Below are 23,257 nucleotides of genomic sequence, written 5' to 3' on the forward strand. Positions count from 1 at the left end.
TAGAATAGTAAATTGTTTCAGTGCTTATAAGAAACTATTTTAAACATGCATATTAAGTTTCATTCTGAAGTAATGTTTCTGTGTAGTTTATAATGAAAAATCTAATAGGACCTTGCCTGTACAGTATTCTTGGAGTTTGTATTTAGACCTTGATTCTGTAAATGCTTTTATAGTACATAACTTTCAGTATCCCCACAAAATGGAGTATAATGTAGTAGGTGGGGATGACTGAAACTCAGTTTGTTCTAGAACCGGAGGAAACTTAGGTAATGTCAGCACATCAGGCGCCCTTGCTAACTGGTCTTGCTGTGCAGTGTGTGTTGATAAAGCCCTGTGCTAATGCTGTTGGACTGCTTTTGGAACGCAAAGTAGTATCTTCTACACAGAATTTTATTGTGATATAGGGTCAAAGCATTTAATTTAATCCCTGGCAGAACATATTCTGTACATAGTAGACATAGATTTCATGTGTTTAAATGTTTACACTAAATGAATGCATTGTTTGTAACAGCATGCAGCAATGACATCAACGATGAGGAGACTGGGTGAAGAAGTTTTCAAAGGCGTAGCAAGTAAGGGAAACCCGCGTAGTTCTTCTGAACAGTCTAGTGAGAGTAAATCAAAATCAGCAGCTTTCTTTAAGAGTTCCTTTATGCCTCTGAGATTTCTGTCAACTTTAGTTGTACTCAAGACAGTGACACAAGGTAAGTTTTGATTTCACTTCCCCCACCCCCCTTCACTTTCAATCCTGTGCCTGGACAAAAAACAAATATCCAGGGTTCATCAGTTCAATTGTACTGTAGTGTCTGATATGCTTTATTTGTAAAGGGTGTTTAATTCAAGTTTTACCACCTTATGAAGCAAAATATGCTGGAACAAATATGAGCCTTGCTATTACTAATTTCATGTTGTAATGTGTATGATCACTTTAATATGAATTCTTGTTATCAGAGGGATCAACATTTCTGAAGAAAGGGAAAAGATACATTGGTAATCCTGTCAAATTATCACTATAGGAGTGATTGGATCTCCAGGATCTTTACTGCATAGAGTGGTGCAGCTAGTTGCTCTTTTATAAGTTGAAATAAATAAGTAGCAAATTTCACATGGTTCTAGGACTCCTCTGTCTTTTTTAAGCTAGTAGGTTATTTATCCCTTGAAAAGTTGATCAGCTGCGGAGTCTTCAATATTGCTTTTCTGATATAGCTAGGTATAAATGATACATCTATCTTTATAGATAAATCTGATGTCCGTATACACTTCTGATGTATCTTTATGGGTAGATAGAGATAGAAAGCAACTTCTGTAATGGATTAAATTGTTAATTGGATTGAATTGTGATAGCGTGTCTTGAAATTGCTTAGACCCTGAGTGTAAGTTTAGCATGCAACTCATACTCCAGCACTTACCAATTTACTGTCTCCCCTATTTTCCTATCTAGTGCATCACTGTGAATGGCTCCCCATCCAATATTGCCAACACTGAAAAATGCTACTCTATGAAATTGCTGTTTCTTGAAGTGATTGTTCATTTGGTTTTCACTTGGTTAAATAGACTCAATAGCAAAGGCACCAATGTTCTTGTTTACATAAAAATACTTTAGAGTTCAAAACCACTTGTCTAGAAAGAAAAGTGGTCTTTTCTTCCAAAATCTTTTAAAATTCCTATGCTGATATAGTATAGCAATATATGATATTAACAGGCAAAGGCAAATAAGGTCATAGCTACTCTTGTCAAGAGATAATACAGCTCTGAAAATAGTGACTTCTACTTAAGATCATGATAGTTGTTCCACTGTGCAGAGTTTCCAGGATGCTGTGGCAGATCATCTCAGCAGGGCCTTCTTTGAAAACAGAAATAGTCTGAAAAGACTAAAAGCACTTACCTCAAAGGCATGACAAAAACAGGCTATTTCTAATGAACTGTGAGTGTTGAATACTCCGAGAAGATGCACAAACTCAGACACTTTTCTGTCAGATTCCAGGGAAGCAAACCTTCAATTGATTTGATTTATAGTGATATTTTTAAAATTAAGTTACAGATTAACTTTGGTAACTTAAACAGGTTCTTATCTATTTCTAATTTAAATATGACTTCTTTGAATACTACAGCAGTAATACTTGTTCTGAATTGTGCTTAAAGATTCTTAAATCAGAAATCTGCAGATTTGATGAGTGGTCCAAAAGAATGTCTTATTTGGACTCCTGCCATTAGCTTTCTCGTTTGACAGTACTGTTTTAATTCAATAATAGACTGATTGATTGCCATAAAGCAATCTTGTTTGCCAATGCAATAAGAATCCGTCAGCATGAGAGCAGCAGAGTTGATGGGTCCCCTCTGAACCCTAAATATCTTGCTCCATTACCTGTTATGTTAGGAAGTAGAGCTTTCAGTACAGTTTTCACAAAGGCAGGAAAGCCTAAAAGTATTGCTGTAAGTTCCTGTCCTAGATCATCCTCAAATCATTGCATTCATCTGTAAGTTTTATATCTAAACTTCATGTTACCCCAAGTGAGTTGGAGTCGCACATGCGACAAACTTATGTAAGATTATTATTGTTTAGGAACATGCATTATTTAATGGGTTTGCTTGTGGGGGATGGAATGCTCTGTAACGCTCTCTGATTATCCAGTTGAGCTTCTGACTGTATGAAGACTTCATTTTCTGTGTATTTATTTCTTAAAAAAACAAACAAACAAACAAAAAAAAGTCAAATAGCCTCTTAAACAGTATAGTCCAAACAGCCTCCACTGCCTGTTAGGGGATTATTGTATCTGGAACAGGTACATCATTTTCAGTTCACACTTCTGCCATTCATTAACCAAACAGAATATTTGTGTTGGCGGGTGGGCTTGGATAAAATAAACTGCAGGATGAGTGACTCTTTCCAGTGTGCTGCTTTTTTCTTTTTTCTCCCTCTATATTGTTCCCAGGATCCTCCCATCCTTCTCATTAGAAGGGATGTATAATAGTCATGTGAAATAGAATTCTCTACTTACAGCCTACATAGTTGGCAAAGAAATAGGGGAAGTTGGGTCTTCCCTGCCCCTTGGGTTTGAGAGAGAAGGCAAAAGTTTCAAAATACCACGAGTTAACAAGAATCAGGTTGTGTCTGGACAGGGTGTGAGAAAAATGTGGAAAACACATCTCAGAATAGAATAACTTCTTTCAGCTGATTTGTTAGCTGCTGCCTTCAGGGAGGGCCTTTTCTCCCTTCAGGGAAAACAGAAACAAAAGGTGTTTATATCCTTTATATGGAAGGCAGGAGGAAAACTAATAACTTGCTGTTCATAACAGGTATAGAGGTGATTGTTGTCTACCTGCAGCCACTTACAGTACCTTGGTGCTGTGTAACAGGGATTTTATGTAAGAATGAGGTCTACAAGGCTAGCTTAAAAGTGAATATTTCTATAACCCATTTCCAAATCTTTGTGTTACAAGCCCCTTATTCTTCCTTTTTTGAAGACATTTTTAAAATAAAAATCATTTTGGTAACATCAAAACACAATCATTTTTGCCTGTGTGGTGTGATTATGACTATGAGCAAGCTGATAAAGATGGCCCTTCATTGGACAGGGGGTTGGACCAGATGACCTCCAGCTGCAGTTATTTGGTGATTGTATTTTTGTACTCTCAGTATTTTAAAACGTCTTTGAAAATGGGAGAGTCTGCATTCTCTTGGCAGGTAACATGAAGAGATGGAGAGGAGTTCTAGAGATGTTCATTTGCAGGCTAACCTTGCAAAACCATGCCATAATGACAGTTTCTGCTGGCATCTGATTTTTATTTTATTTATTTTTTAGTCAGTCTTTTACATGTTTTTTTTTTTTTTTCCTCAATCTTTTTACGTTTTGGGCCAGTTCCTGGGAAGCATAGATCCATATAACAAAGCTGCTGTCATCTTTGGCAGCCTGATTGGCGTTAACCAGGGATGCCAAAGATTTAAATTCCCTTGATATTGAACAACATTCCCGTTCCTGGAAGTGATCCCTCTGGATTAAGTGGATAAGCACATTAGTGTGTATTTGTGCTTAATTGACCTGTGCTATATTTATATTGTGAATACTTACAGTAAATAGAGGATTTAAACATTCTTGAAGACCACCCTGACACCATTAATGAACAAATATAGCATTTGAGCTACTGGAGGGAACAATTTCATTCAATATATTTTGTTGAAGCATAATAATTACTTTTCAACTGAGATTCACATTTCTAGAAGGACTTGCTAAAATTAATGCAAAAATAATTGCAATACAAAAGATAGTCACTGCAGAGGCCTACCCTAAGCAGATGAAAGCTGGTGTTTAGAACAGATTAGTTTAGCTTCTCATGATTGCTTTTTACTGCTAGCTTGTATAAAAGGGAAAATACTATCTTATGTTAAACATACATAAAAAATACTATGTATGAATTTTAATTACTGACAAAATGGCACTAATGACCTACTCAAAGTAGCACATTTGGCTTAAATATGTATCTTCTGTTTTCTTTCTACATTTCAGTATCCAGCAGGTGGCACTGTAATTAAACTTTTGTTACTGGATAAATTGTTTGCTTATATTTAACTTTTTGCACTTCAACTGATCAATGTTATTCCTAGCTGCTGAGAAAGATTTGAAATTGGGAAATTAAGAAAATCAGGTTCATTTAATCTAAATTATTTGTATAATTTAGTACACTTTAAAATGGATGAGTACATAAAATGTATGCACTGGAACATAAACTACAGATTTTTATGAAAAGGAATGTGAGTAGTTGCTGTCATCCAGACCTTTACTCCTTTGTTAGAGGTTTTCCAGATGGCAAAATCAACACGATCTCAAATGACATCAATTTGTAATTTCTTCTCTCTTTTATGTAAAACACTAGACAGGCTCCTTTTTTTTTTTTTTTTTTTTTGTCAGTATGTTTTTCTTCGACATATGGATTGTAGTCAGCTTTTTTGTCTGCTCTTTTGAGTTAAAACACAACAAATTTGTTAAGGAACAAATACAGGCAGAGGATGTTATTAAATAAAAGTCAAATTAATATCTTCAGCCATTTAGCTTTTTGTTGTTTTTCTAATATATATCTGCAGCACTAACTCTCAGAATAGCTATTCATGTATTGTTTAGTAGAATTGTGATTATAAATTTTTTTTGCCCACCTTCCGATATCTTTCAGCAGATTACCTGGCTCAGGCGTTTGATTCCCTTTGCATAGACTTGAAGACAGATGAAGGAAAGTCTTTATTTTTGGAGTACCAATGTGTGCCTGTCATATTAAGTCACTTTAAAATATCCAGTAGAGGTCTGCTTTCCAGTGCTCTTGATGGATTACTTCAGATGACCATGGAATCTGGTAAATTTGGGTAATTTTTAAAAATAAAGCTATAATACTATGACGAAAACAGGTGAGGTAAGCGTAAGTACCAAATGAACAATAACATGATTCCTCTGTACAGATAATCAGGTCTAATATTAGCATTCATTTCTGTCAGGCAAATGCACTAAAAATGTAAAATGTATTTCTGAATTGTCTGTCAGTTACTTGTCTTTTCTTTTCCTTCTCAGCATCCATGTTTTATATTTTGTCCTGCTTGCTTCCTGATTTACTGGTGTGATTTTTGTTGTTGTTTTTCTTGTTGTTGTTTGTTTTGACTACAGTTTATTCCCCTGTTTTACCTTGCTGGTTTTTGCCAGTGAATACTTTTCTTTGAAGTCAGGCTTTGCTAGAACAGTCATTTCATGTAAAACTTGCCAGCAGATGGAGATAAGAAAAAATAAAAAGGTTTTTATGAAATTCTTTTTCTAATTTGAGTGAGCAGCTCATCCCTAGTCATTTTTCATACTCTAATAATAGGAAACATCTTTTCTATAGGAAATGGTTGTGTTTCACTGGATTCTTCTCTGGCCCTTTAAAAGGTCAAGGTGCTTTCTCAAGTGATTAAAGGCTAAGAATTAGGTGATAACCTGATTGTACATGATAACCTAATAGGTACATTCCAGTGCCATGTTGAATAAACCTTATGACTTTTTTCAATAAAAATCACTCACTGACTTAGAGAAGAGGGGATGTTATTCTGTTGCCATATATTGTAGTGGCAAAAATAGAAGTATGTTTGTCCTGGGATGGAACAGCATTGAATTACAAGCCATTTTGTACTGAGATAAATGGCAGAAAAGTTTAACAAAAGTTTCATTCTACCTTCTAGCCTCTTTGCCTGACTATGCAGTTAGTATATTCTTATACTAAATTATTTATATTCAGAGGGCTATCTCTGTTAGCTTAAAGCAGGAATTTATGCTCTCTTAAACCTATGTTGGTATGCAGTCTTAAACATGAAGGAGCAAGCTATATACTAAAATATGGAATTTGCCAGAAAAGCCAATTTCTTATCAATAGAAGTCTATGCTTCCATTTTTTTCCCCCTAAGATAAGTAATCCTAGACTTTCAACTCGCTGGAATATTTTTTCTCAATCTGTATATGACTATTCTAGCATTTTTGTTTAGAGGTGAAGTGATTAGAAATTAAGTTTTAAAAAATGTCAATTTTTTTTCCCCTGGATATTCTTTTTTCATAACTACACAAAAATGAATTAAAAAATATTTTTACAGGTGCAAATTTTGATCATCTGGACTGAAATATATGACTCAGATGTGAATAAAGTATGCAAAATTTTGCATACTATCCCTCTTTATAGCGGTACATATCTTTTGTTATACCAAGCAGTGCATGCTAATGGTTCTCTATAGTTCAGGCCTATCTAAGTCCTTCTTGTAGATTCTCTTCTCTGTAAGAAATTCTCTTCCTCATCTTCCAGTGAGACCTAGATATACCTCATTTATCAAGGAATATTACTTAAGCTGCATAACAAGAAAGCACCTACTGATCCAAGATGGATATTTCTGTTCTTTGATAGAATTCATAACAAGCCTGTCTGTAGTACTGCTTAAAACCCATTGATTGACATTTTTTGATACTTACATTTTCAGCTTCATAGGAACTTTTTATCATTCCTTTTGTCATCCACAGTATATCTGGTACAGAGGGTCCAATATCTAAATTTGCCTTGCTAATTCATACAACATCAACAGTGCTAAGAAAGCAATCAGTTACTGAAAATATGACATTGAATGCAAAAGCTGAAACATTGGTATCATCTGTTTTTTATCTGGGTGCAAGATCTCAATGGCAAATTGAAATTAATATTCTTATTGCTCTGCATCTTTACTGGGATACAGACTTGTCATGTACTCTGTCTCCATTTTTGTTCAGGAGTTTCAAATAAAAAATATGGGAAGGAGTCCTGACAGCAGTGTTTCAATAGGAAATGGTAGAGGTCTGACATCCTGCAGTAATTTTTTCCTGTTTCTGCCAATTCATTATTCTGTGTTCATCAGTCCTGACCAGCTCAGGTTATATATTCATATGCAGCATTTTGTGCTGTCCTGATAGGTGCCTTTTTCTGTTAGATCTTTTTTTTTTTTTTTTTTTTTTTTTCAAGAAAGGGAAGAATCAAGAAGCCGAGATGAAGGAATCATTAATTCTACAGTAAGTTAGTTGTCCTTCCCTGAGAGAGCAGCTGATCTTGCTAGATCAGAAGACGATCCAGAATATGGCTTCATGGCACTTCAAAACCTGAAAATGCTGAGATTCCTTGATTACTCCTGGAAATTGTGGCCAGAAAGCCAAATAGTGTGTTGAATGTTCTGCACTATTCTGTGCCTGGTAGGCTTGGCATAACCTTTAACAAGGAATTGCGTGACGATACATCTGTAGCATCATTTTTTGGTACTTTAGAGATGCCATATTTCTTTCCAGGGCTTTCTTTGCACCCAAAACTAGTTTGGCTTCTCATAGCTAATATTTGGGAAAGAATAAAACAAAAAGGATTGCTTAAAATAAGTCTAATAAAAAAGAAAAAGTAAATCAGAATTTGTTTGGCATAGATCTTCTCTGTCATTCGCTAAATGTGTGTTGACTCTTACCGTGTGCTTCTGTCGAGGTAAGGCTAACTTTTCATAAATGGACAACTTATTTTATTAAAGACTCCCACAGAGTGGTGGGAAGAAGTAAAATCTGTATGATGAGAGGCAGATGATGGCCAAAATGTCTATGTATCATGCCTTCTTGTGTGCAATGTGCCCATACATGCTTTTGGATATACGGGCACCTCCATGCCCTTACAACTGTTGCTGATGAAAATAACTATCAGAGTTGGAGTTAAAACTGAAGATTACTACCATTTAAAGATTACTACCCCTTCAGCTCAAAGACTAATGAAATTCTCTGCTCATTAAGAATTTGGAACTCCCCTTTGTTTTCAATGAACTTATCCATTCCAGTCTGAAGGAAGAAGCAGATGACACTTTTTTGCACGGCTTAACTCAGCTGTGTGAGCTACAAAGCAAGAAGCATAGGTTGCCACACAAATGACCCTCCCCAGCTTCTAGGAACAGACTTTCTTTCAGGAAGCCTGACTTGGAATCACCAGGTCTAGTGATTGCAAGAGAGTATGAGTAATGAGCATTATAGGTAGTTTTAGTGAATTTCTATTCTTGAGTTACCTTTCCCATCCACACCTTTGTGACAAGATACTGATGAAGCAACACATCAATGTTAATTTAGATGACAGAAGAGCAGAAAATGTATCCTCAGTATTCAGGGATTAGACATTTTATTCCTATTCCAGAGATAAAAGGGAAATACCAGCTTACTTTGAACCTCTGTGTGTCAGCAGGTCTGTCCATTTGCATTCTTACTGGTAACACTGTTTGGCATCGTTTCCTCATTAGATCCACAAGATAGGCTCTCAGCCTTCAAGATGCTTTTTTTTGTTCATCTCTTTGTATTACTTCATATTCCAGACTGGAACATTTTCAGTCACTACTGGGATCAGGTTTTGCACTTTAATCTTTGATTCCACATTAGCGAGAGCTTACCACATTCCACAAGAATGATGCCAGATTAGTAGATCTCATAAACCAGCTCTAAGCTCATTTAAAACTATAGATAAAAACATGCCTGAGGTCCACAGCTTCATGAACAATTTGTGTGAGTTAACTTGTAGTCAGCACAAGAGTGGATAAAACCAGTGTATCTATCCAGCTAGGCCATAGAAAGACAGTGATCTTAACCACAGGAATTCTGTAAAGAAACAAGGAAAGAGTCTCTTGGGAAGCTTATTTGTATGTTTCCTGAAACTTAGATCCATCGTCATAGCATACAAAGTACCAGAGCCCACATTCTAGTCTAGAGTGCAGTCAAAATCGCACATTATTTCTTTAAAAGTTACAGGTCATGTGTATTCTGTTTATCAGTATGAGATCTCAAATTTGTATGCTTGTCCCCAGACTATATTACATTATATTTTAGGCATTCAGAACTTGCTAGTAATCCACCTGCACAGATAGTTCCCAGTGAGTTTTCATGTCATTGTGTAATTCTGAAGTATTGTGCCAGCCAAAAATAATCTGTTTTGTTCCAATTAACATTCTTAGAACTATAATACTGTGTCAGGCATACAGAATATATATTTGCCAATCTTGTTGTCTCACTTCTTTTGCCAAAAATGCTAAAGCCTAAGGAGGAGGCTTAAATTTTACGCTGATTACCATTCCTGTAATATACAAAAACATTCATAGTGAGAACAAAGCCTGACGTTTGAGGTGTTTGGTGACATGGTGCTGAAAAAAAAAAAACATTTAAGGTTAATTTCAGCTAGCTCCTCAGGAGGTAAAAGGAGTTGCTAGATGTCAGTCATTTAGAAATTTCAGAGAGTTTGCTTTGTATCAAGAGAACTTCTGTTTCAGCTTACTTTTATCCTGTTATAATCTATAATTTTGCTTTTGCTTTCCTCCAATACTTCTGTGGATTTTGTTCACTTCTTTACTGTTATTGTATTTGAGGAAAGAAACTGTGCAACCGAATGACATCTTACCTGGTCATTTGCTCTCTTTTAGCAAATACCTTCTTCATTTAGCCTATACTAGAAACTTGATAGGTAGCTGAAATTCAGCTGTAAGTAATTGTTAGGGTAAATAATATAATTTCAAGTTATTTTTTTAATTTCAAGTTATGTTTTTATCTCATGTTGTTTGTGTGGTGGAGTAATTGTCAACCTTTGGATGAGCTTTCTGAGTGGTCTAAGTTGAAGGATGGATGTAGTCTTCTGTCTTCAGTGGAAGCGATAGGTTGCTTCTAAGTTGCATGGTTGGGAGAATTAACAGCTTGCTATGAACCTGAAAGTAGAAAGTCAGCTCAATCAGAATATTTTATCCTTTTTCTCTTAAAACATTCTGTTCATATTTGTCTAAAAATGTTAATAACAGTGAATAGATTGGTGTGCATTTCCAATGGCTGGTATATATGAACTTAACTAAGTGGCTATTTTAGCTGTATTTTTACTGTAGCTTTCTTATCAGTGCTGTCTTTATTTCACAGTCAGATGGGATGAGTACTAGTTCAGATTTGTCCTTTTCAATCTCTTATTCGGTTCTCCACACCCACCACCAGGATTTCAGACCATCTTCATTTTCTGAAGGGTGCCCATCTTTCCATGCTGCAAAGATAGCCCAATAAAAGCAGAATCAAGGCAGCAAGTGCTTCAGTCTCTTAGAATGATGTTCTTGCTTTGCAAGAGTCATCTAATAAATGCTATAACATTCAGCTTGATCCTTCTTTGGTCTTTGAAACTATTCAACATGATCACACACTCCTGGTCTACAAAGACATCTTTCTTGTTTTCCAAAGAATAAAGAGGGACCAGATACATTCCTCTTCATTCAACAGGCAAGAAAGCTTTTTTGAAGGTACCTGAGGTTTTTGAAGGTTTGGTTTCCTACTCTAGGCACTGATGTAGCAGACTGCCAAGCTATGATGTTTGGGTTTTAGTTCCATCTGTTAACAATGAAGCTGTCTGAAGATAGAAGGAAGCTAGCAAAATGTCTGATTACAGAGGGACAGTTTATTGTTAGGCAGCTTTGAAGAACTCTTGTTGAGGCATGTGAGTGTTGTAAGAGCATTTGCACAAGGCATCGTCACAAGAGAGCCTTCAGTTTTCAATCCTCCACTACTAACTTTGAGGAATGTGTGAAGGTTTTGCAAGTATAAAGACAAATGCACAATTGAATAAACTGAAATAAAGCCTCTGAGAATATTGTCAAAAAAAAGTACATTTAGTATCTTGATAAATTCTGGCTGAATGTGCTCGGAGATAGATTTCCAAAATTCAGTGCTCTGACCTCCTTTGAAATTTTGCAAGTAAAATGTATTAACTGCTAAATATCAATTTGTTTCAATTTAGTTAAATAGCTTATATTTATTCTTTAACATAGTTCTTACCATTTCCCATTTAAACTACTATTAAAATTAATGTTTAATAATTAAAATAATAGTTACTTTTAATCATTCAGATTATTATAGCGTTACACCAGTGGCTTCCAGGGCTGCTTTGTACCCTGAAGTTCTTTCTGTATGAGTACAAATGTATTTTCTCAGCAGATTGTGTTTCTAGGCCTGTAGTTGTAGTTCAAGAGAAATTCCTGTATGCTAGACATGCAACATATTTTGGAAACAATCTAGTAATAAGTAACATGACCTCAGCAAGAAAATTTGTTCTGGGGATGATGAAGAACATGACATCCATTAGTATTAAATCACCCTGTAGTTGAATACTTGTCATATACTATCTTGTTAAATGTTCTTGTTCCTGTCTTTTCACGCAGGTTATTGGTTTTTTTTTTAACCTGTGAATCAGTTAAAAGGGCTATAAAGGGTGTAGTGAGCTTATAGTCACCTATCAAAAATACCAATTTTTTAACCATAGTCTGATTCTTGCTTGATCCGCAAACTGCTTTTAATAGAGAACTGCCTATTTCAGCCTCACATTTTATAGGTCTACCCAAAGACCGCATATATCTTATATTTCTCCTACAGTAATAGCTGACTTCTGTCATGTAGATTGGTAGGTCCTCCTTCCTCTACCTTATGTTCATTCATGGAAATCAAAACTTACTCGCATGTTAGACATTCCCAAAGCACTGGTCTTTGCTTACTTACTGGCTTTGACACAGTAGAGAAGTTACAGTTACTTCTTTATTTCTTGTTTACCAAGAGACCGGTTTGCATTAGTGTATTCTTATTCAAAAATGGAGATGAGACTGCATATTGAAAAAAAGATCTGTAAATGAGTCTCTGCTACGCTTACTGTAAATTAAGGCGTATTATGATAGGGCTTAAGTACAATTTCTTAACCATATTAATGTGACAGATTTTTTAGGACTGTAACAGCAAGTTTTATTTACACATTCACTAAACCTTACTTTTGATTTTTTTTCAAGAGAATATTCCAGTTATGTATATAAGCAAGTCTGTATCCAGATTTACTCGTTTCATAGGGAAGCTAGTCAAGTCAGTGGAGATATAAAGATTGTCTCTATAATAAGCTATTGTTATTATTTATCTGTAAACAGATTTTTTTTTTAATGTGGACTGCCTACATGCACACTCCCAGTGTATCTTCTGCTCATCCTTCGAATTGGTGTGCATCCATAACGAATGCTAGAACAGATACCTCTAAAAAGGATGGATGTGCAGAATCTGTCAAATAAATTGTTGATGCTGGTGAATATTTTTCTCTTTTTGTGTAAATAATTGCTCCTTTTGTTTTTCACTTTTGTCTGAGCATTTTGAGATTTTTTTAAAGACTACAGATAATGAAGGTATGAAGTAAAAATGCCTATCTTCTTAAACAGATTAAATTTTAACTGCATTGTTGAGCATATTGTTTTTACTGGTAACCACTTGTAGGATTGAAGCTTTTCAAGTGAGGTTATTCTGCAGTATGGAAAGGGTAAAAATCTTCATTCTGTAGGTACCATACGAAGGGAGGGTTCCCCCCACAGCCTATGTGAAAGGCTGCTGTGATATTATCCTGAGGAACAGTGTTTGAAGCTAAAGCAGGAGGAATGATTTATAGCTTATGTGGGATAAACATTGAAATACAGCCTGTTTAAAAGGAAATCCTTCCTCTTTTACCCTGTCTTACCTTGGTAATTTTTTATTCATTCTTCTGAAAACAATGAATAATTATACCGGGTTAATATCTGTTTTATTTTAATCTTTTAACCACAGGTAAGTATCTTTAGCTCTGTTAAATGCAGCCTGTGATAATGTTAGGCCTGTGTATTACAGGCAGTTTTCAAAAGTTGAAAACAAATAGTTGCACCAAGAGTTTGCAGATACTTTTGTCAGTTCATTGCAGGCTTAGTTTGAATGCTTTTGATGAAATAGATGGTCACAGTATTTAAATATGAATGCAGTAAAAGGAGTAAGCTCATTAAGTTCTACTGAAGTCATAGTAGCCTTCTCTCTAATAAGAAAAAAAAAATCTGGTAATTATTTTCTTCTTGTTCTGGTAACAAGTGTGTAATGCCTTAACCATTTTGAATTTTAGATCCTCCCTCCAAAATCAGAAATAAAGCAGACTCTTAAAAATTTATTTAGAGCCAAGTAGCTATTTTTTAAGTAAAGCTTCGTTGTTCATTCAGGATAATACTGTGCTTTATGAGCAGCATACCCATTTGAAGGCAGATGTGAATGCTAACTTTTTTTAAAAAGTATTTGATGTATAAAGGAGCAGTTTATATTGTGAATTGGATATATGCATTCCTTTCCTATCCATTTTTATGAATTCTTTAGAACAATAAAGCTTATTAAAGAAGGATCATCTTTACTGTTATTTACTAAACTTGCATTTTTGTGTAAATAATTTACATATACCTTTCCATAAAATAGCTTAATTTCAAGCAATTAGGTACAATTCAGTTAGAGAAAACAGATCTTTTTTTAATACACACTTTGTATTTGACAGTAGCAGAACTACTGTACTTACTGGCAAACTTTTCTCAAACTTTCAAGGAGAACTGAGAACAATACTGTGGTTAATCTAATTTTATAAGGGAGGCTAATGTGGGTTTTTTGGGTTTTTTTGTATGTAGATAGTACAATTTGTGCAGTCTTGAGTAACATCTGTGCATTGTCAGAGTTCAGACTTTTTATATGCTTAATTGTAATGTGGTGTGGCAAAATTACACGTCATCCCAAGTGAGATTTGATTATGTAAAGATGTTTATTTGAATTTGTTGTCATGTTTGAAAAATTGTGCTCAGTCCTGAGCTGCTTATTACAGGAAAGAAGGCATTGGATCAAGAGAAATACGACAGTTGAAGTTTGACTGAAAAAAATTTTGTAACAAAGCTCCTTTAGGTGGCCTTCTGCAAAAGAGTTGTGATTCCTCCAGTGATCATGGTAGTTCATTAGGCTTTTTCTGGTTTCTTGAACACAAGTAACCCAGAATAGTGCATAGCTCAATTTAAAATGCTATCTAGGTTATTTGTAAAATAGTGTTAATTTCTCAATCTGCTGCATCACTAGGATCACACTGTAATGACTAGACTGTGTTGGTTGCTCATAGGCATACGGAGTTCAGTTAAAACACTGAAGTTTTCATCCTCTGACATTTCTAATCAGTGATTTTCCAGGATAAATGTTTATTGTTTCTTGATGTATTTCCTTTCCATTTCTGCTTTCTAGCAAGTAAGGTAATTGTCTCTCATGTATGTTATACCAGTCGTCTTCTAAATGGACAGTTCTGACATTAAATTTAGTTAGTATACTCCTGGATCTTTTTGCTGCAGTCATTAATGAATATACTAAATAAGCACAATTGGAAAAAAGTGTTTAAAAGAATTAGAAGTTCACTTTGCAAGACAAAATACTTTTCTTCATTTTTAGCTAATTCCTTGTGCACTTTCCACTTCTACTAACCCCCATCTTCTCCAATGTGATGATATTCTATGTGGTGCTGTATCAAATGGTATTGAAGTCTAGACAATTTGGAACTGCTTTAGCATTTATTTAGATAGTATTTATCATATAAAAGTATGTGGCTACTCTGTCACAACCTTTGATAAACCTACAGTATGCTTTATTTCATTTTTGATTTTCTTGATTTTCTTTTGATTTCCTGAAAATGTCGTTGAAGTATTATTAAAGGGCATGTATTTGTTTAGATTGCAGTTTTTGTGGTCTGTGAATTTATATGTAAATTTATATGTACTGCATTGGCTGTTCTCTTTTCACAGAGGGTAACTTCCTGACTTGTTGGGGGCAATTTTTTAACTTTTCTTGTCATAAAATTCAGGTCACATTTCTTTCAGAATCATGAGGTCTGTTCTGGTGTCCCTAACTAAAGGACTCTTGGAATTATGGCTTTGGGGAACTTTTTCATCCCTTTTATCAAGATTGATCTCCTGAAAACTAGCAAATTAGCATAAGTGTGCACCCAAAAGATTACAATATCATTAGCTTTTATACCATCTTACTTGTGCTGAAGACAAATGTCTTCACTTCTTTTTTGTTCTGTTTTTACTTATGTAGCTGAAAAAGCTTTTGCTTTTTTTTGTTTGTTTCTTTCTTTCTTTCTTTTCTGATCAGTCCTTTTTCTGTTCCTTCTAGGCTTCTGTTCACTCCAAGGGACTTTTGTCACATAAGTAGTCCTGCAAAGTTTTTAGCCTTTTTAATACAATTCTTTTCTTGCTTTGAATGCAGTTTCAAAATGACTTTTCCAAATATTTTGTGAAAACATAACCTTCTTCCTGGTCTTTTAAAATGTTTTGGCTTTAATGAAGTGAGTGTAAGTTTCTTTTTCATGGAAAAGTCAGTCTTTCATCCTCATACACTGTGATGAATCAGGTGTAAAATTGATGTGTGCACCATAAGGATACTGGAATCAAACAATTAGGGAATAAATACTAGTGGTGAACTTACTGCATTTTGTTAAATGTTTAGCTATCCAGATATCTACTCGTTATCCCAGTGGCCGTTTTTGTCTTGGTCAACTTCCTCCATCGCTTATCTGTCTTTGGATCTTTTAATAAATTGGTCTTACATTACTTCCCAAATGTTTGGAAACTACTGTGATCAAAGTTTGAGTAGGCAGGAATGAAGATGTAGTTAAACAGCACTGCAGGTGGGATTCAGCTTCATGCTCAGTCAGCTAAATTTAAATGTCTGCAGGTAGCTGTCTTGCATTATCCGTCATGTTTTGAACTACCCATTTTAATGAGTAGAGATCTTAAGGTGCCCAGAAGTAGGTGTCTGGTGTTGTTTGGCATTCCCTGGGGTTTCGTGGCTGACCATCAGTTGCCATTTGAGAATGACACTGGTCTTCCATTCGTGCTGTGTCATATTTGCATGAACATCTTGCACATGCGAGGAAGCTGTCTGAAGGGCAATCCAAATCATCCTGAGGTCAGCACGTACTAGGTGATCAGCTGAATTGCTCCTTGGTTTCCTTTGACTCTGAGTCACCCATGTAGACACCTATGCTTCAGGTGCCTTAAAGTTAAATGGAATCCTACCCTGCCTCCAGTGTGCTTTACTGGCTCTTAACTGGCTCTGTATCTGTTGTTAAACAGGAGAAAAAATATACTCAGCGAGTTGTTCAAATCTTATAGGTGACTTTATTGTAGACAATTGTTTATCAGCAGCACGTAAGTGTGAGTACTGTTTCCTTTTAAGTGTTTTTGCTGTGGTCCGTAGCATTAGTGAACTTCTCCACACTAGTAGACAGTGCTGCATCGCTCACTTGCACTGCTGTCATGTGTTCTCCGTTCTCCTGGCAGATTCTCATAGAAGCTAGGCAAAACTGTAATTCTTAATTTGTAATGCATGAACTTGGGATTGTCATTCTGGACAATCTTTGTTTTTTGAGGTGAAGTAGTTCAGGATATAAACCAGAATTTTCTAGATAGCTATAGCTGGTGAGATTTTATGCTGTTAGAGGGAGATTACTTTGACAGTAAATTTCCAATGAATTTTGTCCACAGTGCTAAATTGCACTTGTTCAATGGCAGTCTACCGGTCAAGCTAAGCGAATGCAACTACAATATGCTGCAATTTTTTTAATTGTGCCAAAGTCCTGACAGGATAGATTACGATTTAGTTTTTCTAGAATAGGTAATAAAATCTGTGCAGGTATGAAACACCAAAATAAATATTTAAAAAATGTGAAGCATTTACATTCTTTTAGTTGGTCAGATTTAAGATACATTTAAATAATGCTTGTTTTTTTTATACTTTCTGGCGATTTAGAATATATCCTGCAAAAGCTTATCCTAAGTGAATTTGTAGACAGTATACCAAAAAAATCCATTTAAGTGTGCATCTTTATCAGTTTGCTTTCACATAATTGAACTTTGTGAAATGTAACAAGTTATTTCCACTTTGGCTCTTCTGTTTTATAGTAAAAATTCTTCTGTTTTAGAAAGTAATGTGTGTCTCATATGCTGTTTTGGAAACCTAACAGTCAAAGAACAGTTAGAATATATGTATTCTATATGTTTAGAGAATACTTTTTTTTTTTTAATAAAATATTTTTAAGGGACCACTGCGAATAAGGCAGCAAAGAAATGTCCTGGCCAGCTGAATGTGGTATTTGTTTACCTCTGCAGAAAGGATTTGAAGGTTTCTTATGGCTATTTAAGGGATAAAGGGATATAGGAATAAAATGTAGGACCTCTGTCTTCATCACAGCAATCTTATGTTCAGATCTCTGTGGGGAGCATTCTCCTCTTTTTCTCGTTAATCAGTGTTCAGCTGAGTCAGAAGTCGTGTTAAATCATAGAAGTTTCTAAAGCCATTTGTTGTTTTAATAGAGAGTAGGGAAAAACCTTTTCTCTTCATTTACTTCTCGAAGTCAGTGTTCTTATAAGTTTACACTTTTTTGTTCTTACCTTTCTGATAAATGTGTTTGGTAGACGAGATACTGTTCAGGTTTTTGTTGCTAAAATAGATTTTATTACTTCATCAGTGGAGCGGTGTATATTCACCAGACTGTTTCATTTTCTTGGCAGTATACAGTCATTTGCAGGTACTCACGCAAACTGTGGAAGAATTCCACAGAGTTGTAGTTACTAAATGATAACAGAATTTGTAATAACAGAAGAGAAGGTTATCTCTTGCTGCTATTTCTAGAAATTTTGACTTTGAATACTCTTAAGTGATACGAATGTTTTGTTACGAAGTACTGTAAGATGGCATTTCTTCCTGACGGTTCTTGTTAAGCTTCTTTGTTTATTTGCAGCTTCTAGGAAAGCTGCTGCCTGCGTCCATTCGTAGTTTTGTGGCTTCTTCTCATGAATTTTTTTCAAGTTAGACTTGCTATGGGGCAATACCACCATAAATAGAACTGAAATCTAGGTTAGTGATTTTTCCAGCTTTAATACACTTCTGTATGTTTTTAATAACTTTAAAGTACTAACTGTCATATAGAACACTTGCTCAATAAAGAGCACTGGATCTTCAGTATATATTAGTATGTATTGCTAAAATTGACACAAACTGAGCTCATCTGAGGATTCTCTGCTTGCTGTAAGTTTGACAGGTAGTTCTAACTTTTTGATTTCACAGTTTCTGCAAAATACTACTTTCTGCAGCAAAAAGTAGAAATGTGTTAGAGCTCCACCCTGGGCAACTCTATCCGGGGGACTGTGTGTACACACTATGGGCAAAGTGCAGGGTATAGTGACATCTCTTGCTGGATTCCTGACAAATTTGTTCAGTTCTTTTAGCTATTGAATTGTACATTAGAATGATTCCCCATTCCTAAGTTAAATTTTCCTTAGAGAATACATTCTTGTACATTTTTGTTATGAAACCAGCATTCTACTGATCTTTTGTGATATTTGGTAGATATTTTCATGCATGATAAGGTGTACTTAGCAGCATTTGGAGGGCATTGGGCCATTTGTTGGTGTAGCCAAATGACATGTCATTATTTTGCAAAAAATGCATATTTTGAAAGATCATCTTACTAACAGTAAGGTCTAGGAGTTACTATGTCTGTGTTGAATATTCAATACAAATCCCTTGCTCTGAAAAAATTGTTGAAGCACTCAGGCTGACCTTGTAATTGCCAAGTTGTTGTGGGGTTTTTTTGTGGTTTTTTTTTTGTTTTTTTTTAGCCTTATTCCAAACAGTGTTCTGTAACGTAAGTTGTTCTTCATGATTTTATATCAGTAAGCTTCCTGAAATAAATTAAAACCTTGAATTCACTCCAAGGCTACTTGTTACCGCTAATAAGTTTTATGTCCTTGGAGAAGGAAAGGGGGGAAATTTTAACCAAAAAATACATCCAGTCCTTTTTGAACTGATAATAGCATCTTGACATCCTATTTATAAATTACAGTACTCAGCAAATGTGCAAAGAATTTTCTTAATGTTTGTGTTTATAGCTTTGTGCTGTAATCTGGTTATTCTAGTTTCTTATTAATTGTGACATATTAAGTATTTTTAACATTAGGTAAACATTAAAATATTTTCCTCACATCTGTGTTCCTCTAATGTGAATGCCCTATGTCATATGAAAGAATATACTGTATTTATTAAAAAACATCAGCTGTTTCTTTACTTATTTTCTCTATGGTTTTGCTATAAATCAATCTATAATATAAGAACCAAGAATGAGATAACGAAAGGGAACAGATATTCATATTGTATTCTAATGTGATTAAATTGTGGGGAACAGGATAAAGTATAAGCATTACACAATGTGGCAATATTAAAAAATCATCCACTATTTTAAGGGAGTTTTGTTGATATCTGTGTTCTTACACAGCTCTGGCTTTTTACGTGTCAATTATTATTTTGCCTGTTTCACTGAGTACAGTGACAGTATTTTGGTAATGAAAGGCTGTCTAGTATCACACTATCTTCTACATATGCTGTCCCTGTCCATGCTGTTTTGCAGCAGCTTAAAATATTTGCTTGTGAATCATTTTGCACAGCTTTATGTTCCTATCACATGATAGGAGGAAAGAACTGTGATAAATGAACTTTGAAAAAACACGTTCAAGATGAGAATAATTATTTGAGTCTAAATTGCCGTTTCCTGTTTTCCTTTGTTCTCAAGGGAGTAGGCCTTGGGTAATATACAAGGGTTGGTAACGTCAGAACTGTTAGGAACTCGAACTTTTTTAGTTTCTAGTTTTGCATCATGTGCCCAGTACAAACCCAATTATTATTTTGTTCAAATAGTTGCACAATATAGGGCATTAAAAATGCTCTAAAGCTATCAATAGCTGTTTTACCTTTCCCTTCACTAAGTTCTGTGATAAAACTTTTCAATTCTTTTCTTTTGCAGATTCCTTACAGCCTTTTCTGGAAGCCTGCAGTAATGAATCCTTTTTCCGTACTTGTTCTGTATTACTTCGAACTCCTAAGCTAGATCTTCAGATTTTGGAAAAGCTCTGTGTTATCCTGCAAAAGCTCTCCAGAATAAAGTAATCTTTTATTATCATCATTATTCACAGAATCAGAGAGTTCTGTTGGTTATTGTTACATCAGCAAACTTGGGGACCTCTCTCTTTCTCCTTTTTCAAAAACTCATCTCTGTTTTGCTGTTGATTTGCTACACAGTGGACAATGCTGGACTTTCTCTGTTATCAGTTAACTTAAAAATGTTTGTCACAGATCCATAGGACAGTTCTCTCAATTTGCTCATAAATACCTCTAGATCAGCTTCCAGAAAACATACACTGAAAAATACTAATCTACAGAACAAGTGTTCTTTATGTATAGAGATTACAAGAATGCTTAGGAGAGAACCCTTCTTTCCTTTCCCTCTGACCTTCAGGTATACTCAGGTACTCTGTAGAAAGCCCTCTTAAATATTTGTTCTCTTATATGACTTAGGCCTAAGTCTCATCAATTTTTATTTCCTTCAAAAATAAAATGTAGAGTCTTGAGCTATTTAAGGTCCTTTGGAAATGTTAATCTGTATATGTTCCTGTTACTTACTGTTTATAATTTTATTGTAGTAAAGATCTTCCTCATATCAGTAGTAATGTGCTGCTGAGCACCATTGGTGCATTACTCACCATTGGTGCATTACTTGATGGGATGTTTCATTTATAAAATCAGGTATCTAAACTGAGCCATTTTTTGTGTTAGAATTGAAGATGAATAGCAAAACTAAGGTTTTCTTTTGACTTTCTTAGAAATAAAATCTGAATTCTGGAAAAACTTGTTTTCCAGTAAAGTAATCGAATCTAATTTTCATTGGAAATAATTTAGAAGTAAAACTTTTCCAGAAATCCCAATTATTTAAAGTTTAGTATTTATTAAAAGAAAACCTCAAGGCCTGGTAAATCTTCGTAGTTAGGCTTCTTCGAAATATTCCTGAATATAAGTTCTTTCTCTTCTAGAATTTTTTGTTGTGTTTTATTACTGTGTTTGCCTTAGTATCATCCTGTATTTCCTATATCTGTCCTTATTCCTTATTCTTATTTCACATCACTTGAGCTTTCATTATGCCACATTTAAATGCCACTTTCTCAAGTGAAAGGACAGTTCTCTAGTGATTTTTGCCAAGCTTTTTCTCACCATGCATTGATAACCTTCAGCTTAGATATATTATCTGCAATTTAGAAGGATGATATGAAACTCCCACTATAATGCATATCTTTTTCTTCATAAACAGTCTTATGTTCTAGAACCTTTAGTGTTCACTTGAAACCTCTCAGTTATCAAATGACAATTATTTTATGTATAATCTTTTGCAGAAGTAATAAGAAGATGTTTGAATTGTTTACTCTTCACCTAATGATCCAAGAACTGCAGAGGACTACACATCCAGATCATGCCTTTCTCTGTATAAACCTTAATTCAATTCTGTTTAATTTGGGATTGGCAAGGAGTAACTCTCTTGCCTCCAGTCTAAGCACAAGTCACTAGCATTATCTTTCAATCTAATTGTTTTTCTGTATAATTTGTACCAGCTCTCTGTGTTACTTGAAGAAGTATTTGTCTGGAATTTTTTTTACTGTTTTCTATAAATAAATGCATTAAAACCTCAGTTTTGTATGAATTACTGTGTATCGTGTGCAATCTTATTGATATCAGTGGATTCATAAAAGGGAAAAATGAAAAACTGTGGTGACTTTTTAAATACTTTTTAAAGAGTGAAATAATGCTGTTTTTCTGAACAACTCAGGTAAGTCATGAAGTTTGACCCCTTCAGCTAAATTTGTGTATCCTGAGTAAGAATCACAGAAGGGTTGAGGTTGGAAGGGACTTCTGGAGATCATCTAGTCCAACCCCCCTGCTCAAGCAGGGTCATCTAGAGCACGTTTCCAAAGATTTTGTCCAGACAGCCTTTGAATATCTCCAAGGATGGAGACTCCACAGCCTCACTGGGCAACCTGTTCCAGTGCTCTGTCACCCTCACAGTGAAAAAGTTTCTCCTCATGTTCAGATGGAAGTGTCTGTGTTTCAGTTTGTGCCTGTTGCCTTGCGTCCTGTCTCTCGGCACCACTGAAAAGAGTCTGGCCCCATCCTCTTGACACCCTCCCTTCAGATACTTGTACACATTGATAAGATCCCCTCTCAGCCTTCTCTTCTCTAGGCTAAACAGGCCCAGCTCTCTCAGCCTTTCCTCATAAGAGAGATGTTCCAGTCCCCTAATCATCTTTGTAGCCCTTCGCTGGACTTGCTCCAGTAGTGCCACATCCCTCTTGTACTGGGGAGCCCAGAACTGGACGCAGTACTCCAGATGTGGCCTCACCAGGGCTGAGTAGAAGAGAAGCAGACCAGTAATGCTTTCCTTATGGTTATCGGTGTTAGTTACCTTTTACTCTTCAGAGTGTTTTATGAATTCATTGATTTATTTTTATAGTTGATAAGTAACAGGCAGATATCTTCTCAAATTCTCTTTGAGATAATTATTTTTTTAGTGACTAAAACCAAGTTTTGCTTTAACTAAACCTGACATTGATTTGATGTGTTGAATGAGAATTTTTTTTCATTTTGATGTCAGAATTTCCTAGAGTTTGTCTGCTATTTTTCTGTATTTGTCATGTTTAGTGTTTTATCCTGCCTTACTTGGATGAAATTCTCTTGTAACTTTTGATTGTAATATCTCTGGAAATGTTAATAAAAAAAATTCTTCAAAAGTCTGGCAGTAACAACCTCTATTATAAAATAATTATATTTTAATATTACTGCTATATTTTATATTAATTTTCAATACAATTTTCATTCAGACTCTTAATATGCTTACTTTCTGAGCATCAGATGAAAATAACTGTCTTGTGTGCCAATAGTTCAGTGTTTGGAAGTTTTCATACATAGAAAATAGGATACTTTTAAAAATTTGAACTTAATCTTCCAATTATAATTTCTGATTCATCATCTGTACTGTAACTACT

At 35.0% G+C, this 23,257-nt stretch overlaps 1 protein-coding gene across 9 annotated transcripts in view; it reads left to right on the forward strand.

Moving 5' to 3' along the window:
* The window catches only part of CCDC138 (coiled-coil domain containing 138), a 41,057-nt gene extending 19,151 nt beyond the window's left edge, over positions 1 to 21,906 (forward strand). For 4 of the 9 annotated variants that reach the window (XM_067295232.1, XM_067295245.1, XM_067295262.1 and 1 more), the window contains 4 exons: positions 512 to 704; positions 5,167 to 5,343; positions 20,194 to 20,332; positions 21,614 to 21,906. In XM_067295232.1, coding sequence (XP_067151333.1) covers positions 512 to 704; positions 5,167 to 5,343; positions 20,194 to 20,332; positions 21,614 to 21,785 — 681 coding nt within the window. In that variant the 3' untranslated portion in view covers positions 21,786 to 21,906. The remainder of the gene's footprint in view (positions 1 to 511; positions 705 to 5,166; positions 5,344 to 20,193; positions 20,333 to 21,613) is intronic. The other 5 variants (XM_067295239.1, XM_067295252.1, XM_067295267.1 and 2 more) reach the window with 5 other exon arrangements.
* The last annotated feature ends 1,351 nt before the right edge of the window (positions 21,907 to 23,257 follow it).

This window comes from Apteryx mantelli, chromosome 1 (genome assembly GCF_036417845.1).
Source record: "Apteryx mantelli isolate bAptMan1 chromosome 1, bAptMan1.hap1, whole genome shotgun sequence".
NCBI lineage: Eukaryota > Metazoa > Chordata > Aves > Apterygiformes > Apterygidae > Apteryx > Apteryx mantelli.